The sequence below is a fragment of the Oncorhynchus keta genome, chromosome 4, assembly GCF_023373465.1.
Source record: "Oncorhynchus keta strain PuntledgeMale-10-30-2019 chromosome 4, Oket_V2, whole genome shotgun sequence".
Classification (NCBI taxonomy): Eukaryota; Metazoa; Chordata; class Actinopteri; order Salmoniformes; family Salmonidae; genus Oncorhynchus; species Oncorhynchus keta.
This window is the reverse complement of record NC_068424.1, coordinates 86,991,234-87,000,150: the sequence shown is the minus strand read 5'-3', so window position 1 is coordinate 87,000,150 and position 8,917 is coordinate 86,991,234. Positions and strand designations below refer to the sequence as shown.

The window sequence follows — 8,917 nt, the reverse complement described above, 5'->3', positions numbered from 1 at the left end:
CCACACGGTAGGTAACACATTATCCTCCTCTCTTCTCCACCCCACACGGTAGGTAACACATTATCCTCCTCTCTCTCTTCTCCACCCCACACGGTAGGTAACACATTATCCTCTCTCTCTCTCTCCTCCACCCCACACGGTAGGTAACACATTATCCTCCTCTCTCTCTCTTCTCCACCCCACACGGTAGGTAACACATTATCCTCCTCTCTTCTCCACCCCACACGGTAGGTAACACATTATCCTCCTCTCTCTTCTCCACCCCACACGGTAGGTAACACATTATCCTCCTCTCTCTCTTCTCCACCCCACACGGTAGGTAACACATTATCCTCCTCTCTCTCTCTTCTCCACCCCACACGGTAGGTAACACATTATCCTCCTCTCTTCTCCACCCCACACGGTAGGTAACACATTATCCTCCTCTCTTCTCCACCCCACACGGTAGGTAACACATTATCCTCCTCTCTTCTCCACCCCACACGCTAGGTAACACATTATCCTCCCTCTCTCTCTTCTCCACCCCACACGGTAGGTAACACATTATCCTCCTCTCTTCTCCACCCCACACGGTAGGTAACACATTATCCTCCTCTCTTCTCCACCCCACACGGTAGGTAACACATTATCCTCCTCTCTTCTCCACCCCACACGGTAGGTAACACATTATCCTCCTCTCTCTCTTCTCCACCCCACACGGTAGGTAACACATTATCCTCCTCTCTCTCTCTCTCCACCCCACACGGTAGGTAACACATTATCCTCCTCTCTCTCTCTTCTCCACCCCACACGGTAGGTAACACATTATCCTCCTCTCTCTCTTCTCCACCCCACACGGTAGGTAAAACATTATCCTCTTCTCCACCCCACACGGTAGGTAACACATTATCCTCCTCTCTTCTCCACCCCACACGCTAGGTAACACATTATCCTCCTCTCTCTCTTCTCCACCCCACACGGTAGGTAACACATTATCCTCCTCTCTCTCTCTCCTCCACCCCACACGGTAGGTAACACATTATCCTCCTCTCTCTCTTCTCCACCCCACACGGTAGGTAACACATTATCCTCCTCTCTTCTCCACCCCACACGGTAGGTAACACATTATCCTCCTCTCTCTTCTCCACCCCACACGGTAGGTAACACATTATCCTCCTCTCTCTTCTCCACCCCACACGGTAGGTAACACATTATCCTCCTCTCTCTCTCTTCTCCACCCCACACGGTAGGTAACACATTATCCCCCTCTCTCTCTTCTCCACCCCACACGGTAGGTAACACATTATCCTCCTCTCTCTCTTCTCCACCCCACACGGTAGGTAACACATTATCCTCCTCTCTTCTCCACCCCACACGGTAGGTAACACATTATCCTCCTCTCTCTCTTCTCCACCCCACACGGTAGGTAACACATTATCCTCTCTCTCTCTTCTCCACCCCACACGGTAGGTAACACATTATCCTCCTCTCTCTCTTCTCCACCCCACACGGTAGGTAACACATTATCCTCCTCTCTCTCTCTTCTCCACCCCACACGGTAGGTAACACATTATCCTCCTCTCTTCTCCACCCCACACGGTAGGTAACACATTATCCTCCTATCTTCTCCACCCCACACGCTAGGTAACACATTATCCTCCTCTCTCTCTCTTCTCCACCCCACACGCTAGGTAACACATTATCCTCCTCTCTCTCTCTTCTCCACCCCACACGGTAGGTAACACATTATCCTCCTCTCTCTCTTCTCCACCCCACACGGTAGGTAACACATTATCCTCCTCTCTCTCTTCTCCACCCCACACGGTAGGTAACACATTATCCTCCTCTCTCTTCTCCACCCCACACGGTAGGTAACACATTATCCTCCTCTCTCTCTTCTCCACCCCACACGCTAGGTAACACATTATCCCCCTCTCTTCTCCACCCCACACGCTAGGTAACACATTATCCTCCTCTCTTCTCCACCCCACACGGTAGGTAACACATTATCCTCCTCTCTCTCTCTTCTCCACCCCACACGGTAGGTAACACATTATCCTCCTCTCTCTCTTCTCCACCCCACACGCTAGGTAACACATTATCCTCCTCTCTCTCTTCTCCACCCCACACGGTAGGTAACACATTATCCTCCTCTCCACCCCACACGGTAGGTCTCTCTTCTCCACCCCACACGGTAGGTAACACATTATCCTCCTCTCTCTCTCTTCTCCACCCCACACGGTAGGTAACACATTATCCTCTTCTCCACACGGTAGGTAACACATTATCCTCCCTCTCTCTCTTCTCCACCCCACACGGTAGGTAACACATTATCCTCCTCTCTCTCTCTTCTCCACCCCACACGGTAGGTAACACATTATCCTCCTCTCTCTCCTCCACCCCACACGGTAGGTAACACATTATCCTCCTCTCTCTCTTCTCCACCCCACACGGTAGGTAACACATTATCCTCTCTCTCTCTCTTCTCCACCCCACACGGTAGGTAACACATTATCCTCCTCTCTCTCTCTCTTCTCCACCCCACACGGTAGGTAACACATTATCCTCCTCTCTCTCTTCTCCACCCCACACGGTAGGTAACACATTATCCTCCTCTCTTCTCCACCCCACACGCTAGGTAACACATTATCCTCCTCTCTTCTCCACCCCACACGGTAGGTAACACATTATCCTCCTCTCTCTCTCTTCTCCACCCCACACGGTAGGTAACACATTATCCTCCTCTCTCTCTCTTCTCCACCCCACACGCTAGGTAACACATTATCCTCCCTCTCTCTCTTCTCCACCCCACACGCTAGGTAACACATTATCCTCCTCTCTCTCTTCTCCACCCCACACGCTAGGTAACACATTATCCTCTCTCTCTCTCTTCTCCACCCCACACGGTAGGTAACACATTATCCTCCTCTCTCTCTCTTCTCCACCCCACACGGTAGGTAACACATTATCCTCCTCTCTCTCTTCTCCACCCCACACGGTAGGTAACACATTATCCTCCTCTCTCTCTCTTCTCCACCCCACACGCTAGGTAACACATTATCCTCCTCTCTCTCTCTTCTCCACCCCACACGGTAGGTAACACATTATCCTCTCTTCTCCACCCCACACGCTAGGTAACACATTATCCTCTCTTCTCCACCCCACACGGTAGGTAACACATTATCCTCTCTTCTCCACCCCACACGGTAGGTCACACATTCTCCTCCTCTCTCTCTCTTCTCCACCCCACACGGTAGGTAACACATTATCCTCCTCTCTCTCTCTTCTCCACCCCACACGGTAGGTAACACATGATCCTCCTCTCTTCTCCACCCCACACGGTAGGTAACACATTATCCTCCTCTCTTCTCCACCCCACACGGTAGGTAACACATTATCCTCCTCTCTTCTCCACCCCACACGGTAGGTAACACATTATCCTCCTATCTTCTCCACCCCACACGCTAGGTAACACATTATCCTCCTCTCTCTCTCTTCTCCACCCCACACGGTAGGTAACAAATTATCCTCCTCTCTCTCTCTTCTCCACCCCACACGGTAGGTAACACATTATCCTCCTCTCTTCTCCACCCCACACGGTAGGTAACACATTATCCTCCTCTCTCTCTCTCGTCCACCCCACACGGTAGGTAACACATTATCCTCCTCTCTCTCTCTTCTCCACCCCACACGGTAGGTAACACATTATCCTCCTCTCTTCTCCACCCCACACGGTAGGTAACACATTATCCTCCTCTCTTCTCCACCCCACACGGTAGGTAACACATCCTCCTCTCTCTTCTCCACCCCACACGGTAGGTAACACATTATCCTCCTCTCTTCTCCACCCCACACGCTAGGTAACACATTATCCTCCTCTCTTCTCCACCCCACACGCTAGGTAACACATTATCCTCCTCTCTCTCTCTTCTCCACCCCACACGGTAGGTAACACATTATCCTCTCTCTCTCTTCTCCACCCCACACGGTAGGTAACACATTATCCTCCTCTCTCTCTTCTCCACCCCACACGGTAGGTAACACATTATCCTCCTCTCTCTCTTCTCCACCCCACACGGTAGGTAACACATTATCCTCCTCTCTCTCTTCTCCACCCCACACGGTAGGTAACACATTATCCTCCTCTCTCTCTTCTCCACCCCACACGGTAGGTAACACATTATCCTCCTCTCTCTCTCTTCTCCACCCCACACGGTAGGTAACACATTATCCTCCCTCTCTCTCTTCTCCACCCCACACGCTAGGTAACACATTATCCTCCTCTCTCTCTCTTCTCCACCCCACACGCTAGGTAACACATTATCCTCCTCTCTCTCTCTTCTCCACCCCACACGGTAGGTAACACATTATCCTCCTCTCTTCTCCACCCCACACGGTAGGTAACACATTATCCTCCTCTCTTCTCCACCCCACACGCTAGGTAACACATTATCCTCCTCTCTTCTCCACCCCACACGGTAGGTAACACATTATCCTCTCCACCCCACACTCTCTCTTCTCCACCCCACACGCTAGGTAACACATTATCCTCCTCTCTCTCTTCTCCACCCCACACGGTAGGTAACACATTATCCTCTCTCTTCTCCACCCCACACGGTAGGTAACACATTATCCTCCCTCTCTCTCTTCTCCACCCCACACGGTAGGTAACACATTTCTCCTCCTCTCTCTTCTCCACCCCACACGGTAGGTAACACATTATCCTCCTCTCTCTCTCTTCTCCACCCCACACGCTAGGTAACACATTATCCTCCTCTCTCTCTTCTCCACCCCACACGGTAGGTAACACATTATCCTCCTCTCTCTCTTCTCCACCCCACACGGTAGGTAACACATTATCCTCCCTCTCTTCTCCACCCCACACGGTAGGTAACACATTATCCTCCTCTCTTCTCCACCCCACACGGTAGGTAACACATTATCCTCCTCTCTTCTCCACCCCACACGCTAGGTAACACATTATCCTCTCTCTCTCTCTTCTCCACCCCACACGCTAGGTAACACATTATCCTCCTCTCTCTCTTCTCCACCCCACACGGTAGGTAACACATTATCCTCCTCTCTCTTCTCCACCCCACACGCTAGGTAACACATTATCCTCCTCTCTTCTCCACCCCACACGCTAGGTAACACATTATCCTCCTCTCTTCCTCCACCCCACACGCTAGGTAACACATTATCCTCCTCTCTTCTCCACCCCACACGGTAGGTAACACATTATCCTCCTCTCTCTCTTCTCCACCCCACACGGTAGGTAACACACTATATCCTCCCTCTCTCTCTTCTCCACCCCACACGGTAGGTAACACATTATCCTCCTCTCTCTCTTCTCCACCCCACACGGTAGGTAACACATTATCCTCCTCTCTCTCTCTTCTCCACCCCACACGCTAGGTAACACATTATCCTCTCTCTCTCTTCTCCACCCCACACGCTAGGTAACACATTATCCTCCTCTCTCTCTCTTCTCCACCCCACACGCTAGGTAACACATTATCCTCCTCTCTCTCTTCTCCACCCCACACGGTAGGTAACACATTATCCTCCTCTCTCTCTTCTCCACCCCACACGCTAGGTAACACATTATCCTCCTCTCTCTCTTCTCCACCCCACACGCTAGGTAACACATTATCCTCCTCTCTCTTCTCCACCCCACACGCTAGGTAACACATTATCCTCCTCCTCTCTCTTCTCCACCCCACACGGTAGGTAACACATTATCCTCCCTCTCTCTCTTCTCCACCCCACACGCTAGGTAACACATTATCCTCTCTCTCTCTTCTCCACCCCACACGGTAGGTAACACATTATCCTCCTCTCTCTCTTCTCCACCCCACACGGTAGGTAACACATTATCCTCCTCTCTCTTCTCCACCCCACACGGTAGGTAACACATTATCCTCCTCTCTCTCTCTTCTCCACCCCACACGGTAGGTAACACATTATCCTCCTCTCTCTCTCTTCTCCACCCCACACGGTAGGTAACACATTATCCTCCTCTCTCTCTTCTCCACCCCACACGGTAGGTAACACATTATCCTCCTCTCTCTCTCTTCTCCACCCCACACGCTAGGTAACACATTATCCTCCTCTCTCTTCTCCACCCCACACGCTAGGTAACACATTATCCTCCTCTCTTCTCCACCCCACACGGTAGGTAACACATTATCCTCCTCTCTCTCTTCTCCACCCCACACGGTAGGTAACACATTATCCTCCTCTCTCTCTTCTCCACCCCACACGGTAGGTAACACATTATCCTCCTCTCTCTCTCTTCTCCACCCCACACGGTAGGTAACACATTATCCTCCCTCTCTTCTCCACCCCACACGCTAGGTAACACATTATCCTCCCTCTCTCTTCTCCACCCCACACGGTAGGTAACACATTATCCTCCTCTCTCTCTTCTCCACCCCACACGGTAGGTAACACATTATCCTCCTCTCTCTCTTCTCCACCCCACACGGTAGGTAACACATTATCCTCCTCTCTCTCTTCTCCACCCCACACGGTAGGTAACACATTATCCTCCTCTCTCTCTCTTCTCCACCCCACACGCTAGGTAACACATTATCCTCCCTCTCTCTCTCTTCTCCACCCCACACGCTAGGTAACACATTATCCTCCTCTCTTCTCCACCCCACACGGTAGGTAACACATTATCCTCTCTTCTCCACCCCACACGGTAGGTAACACATTATCCTCTCTCTTCTCCACCCCACACGGTAGGTAACACATTATCCTCTCTCTCTCTCTTCTCCACTCCACGCCCACACGGTAGGTAACACATTATCCTCCTCTCTCTCTCTTCTCCACCCCACACGGTAGGTAACACATTATCCTCCTCTCTCTCTTCTCCACCCCACACGGTAGGTAACACATTATCCTCCTCCTCTCTCTCTTCTCCACCCCACACGGTAGGTAACACATTATCCTCCTCTCTCTCTTCTCCACCCCACACGGTAGGTAACACATTATCCTCCTCTCTCTCTCTTCTCCACCCCACACGGTAGGTAAAACATTATCCTCTCTTTCTCCACCCCACACGGTAGGTAAAACATTATCCTCCCTCTCTCTCTTCTCCACCCCACACGGTAGGTAACACATTATCCTCCTCTCTCTCTTCTCCACCCCACACGGTAGGTAACACATTATCCTCCTCTCTCTCTTCTCCACCCCACACGGTAGGTAACACATTATCCCCTCTCTCTCTTCTCCACCCCACACGGTAGGTAACACATTATCCTCCTCTCTCTTCTCCACCCCACACGGTAGGTAACACATTATCCTCCTCTCTCTCTTCTCCACCCCACACGGTAGGTAACACATTATCCTCCTCTCTCTCTCTTCTCCACCCCACACGGTAGGTAACACATCATCCTCTCTCTTCTCCACCCCACACGGTAGGTAACACATTATCCTCCTCTCTCTCTCTCTTCTCCACCCCACACGGTAGGTAACACATTATCCTCCTCTCTCTCTTTCTCTCTCTTCATCTCCATCTCTCCAGGAGCCAAGGCCATCCTCCAAGAGTTCCCAGAGATCACCCTGCTCACCACAGAGCTGCACCCGGTCGCCCCCACACACTTTGGACAGAAATACTTTGGCACAGAATGACAAACGCGCACACCAGTCCACACCACGCTAGACCACACCAGACTAGACCACACCAGACCACGCTAGACCAGACCACACCACGCTAGACCAGACCACACTAGACCAGACCACACTAGACCAGACCACACTAGACCAGACCACACTAGACCAGACCACACTAGACCAGACCACACTAGACCAGACCACACTAGACCACACCACGCTAGACCAGACCAGACCAGACCACACCACGCTAGACCACACCACGCTAGACCACACCACGCTAGACCACACCACGCTAGACCACACCACACTAGACCAGACCACACCAGACCAGACCACACCACGCTAGACCACACCACACTAGACCACACCACACTAGACCACACCACGCTAGACTAGACCAGACCACACTAGACCACACCACACGCCAGACTAGACCAGACCACACTAGACCAGACCACACTAGACCACACCACGCTAGACCAGACCACACCACGCTAGACTAGACCAGACCACACTAGACCAGACCACACTAGACCAGACCACACCACACTAGACCACACCACGCTAGACCAGACCACACCACGCTAGACCAGACCACACCACGCTAGACCAGACCACACTAGACCAGACCACACTAGACCAGACCACACCACGCTAGACCACACCACGCTAGACCAGACCACACTAGACCAGACCACACTAGACCAGACCACACTAGACCAGACCACACCACACCACGCTAGACCAGACCACACCACGCTAGACCAGACCACACTAGACCAGACCAGACCACGCTAGACCAGACCACACCACGCTAGACCAGACCACACCACACTAGACCAGACCAGACCACACTAGACCAGACCAGACCACACTAGACCAGACCAGACCACACTAGACCAGACCACACCAGACCAGACCACACCAGACCACACTAGACCAGACCACACCACGCTAGACCACACTAGACCACACCACACTAGACCAGACCACACCACACTAGACCAGACCACACTAGACCAGACCACACTAGACCACACCACACTAGACCACACCACACTAGACCAGACCACACCACGCTAGACCAGACCACACCACGCTAGACCAGACCACACCACGCTAGACCAGACCACACTAGACCAGACCACACCACACTAGACCACACCACACCAGACCACACTAGACCACACCACACTAGACCAGACCACACCAGACCACACCACACCACCAGACCACACCACACTAGACCAGACCACACCACGCTAGACCAGACCACACCACGTTAGACCACACCACACCACACTAGACCAGACCA

The 8,917-nt window shown here is 52.1% G+C and overlaps 1 protein-coding gene across 40 annotated transcripts in view; it reads left to right on the top strand.

Annotated features, from left to right (window-relative positions):
• LOC127929781 (uracil phosphoribosyltransferase homolog) overlaps positions 1 to 8,014 on the top strand; it is a 21,472-nt gene extending 13,458 nt beyond the window's left edge. For 3 of the 40 annotated variants that reach the window (XM_052518134.1, XM_052518132.1, XM_052518133.1), the window contains one exon: positions 7,511 to 8,014. In XM_052518134.1, the coding sequence (XP_052374094.1) occupies positions 7,511 to 7,617 (107 nt within the window). In that variant the 3' untranslated portion in view covers positions 7,618 to 8,014. The other 37 variants (XM_052518093.1, XM_052518094.1, XM_052518095.1 and 34 more) reach the window with 37 other exon arrangements.
• The last annotated feature ends 903 nt before the right edge of the window (positions 8,015 to 8,917 follow it).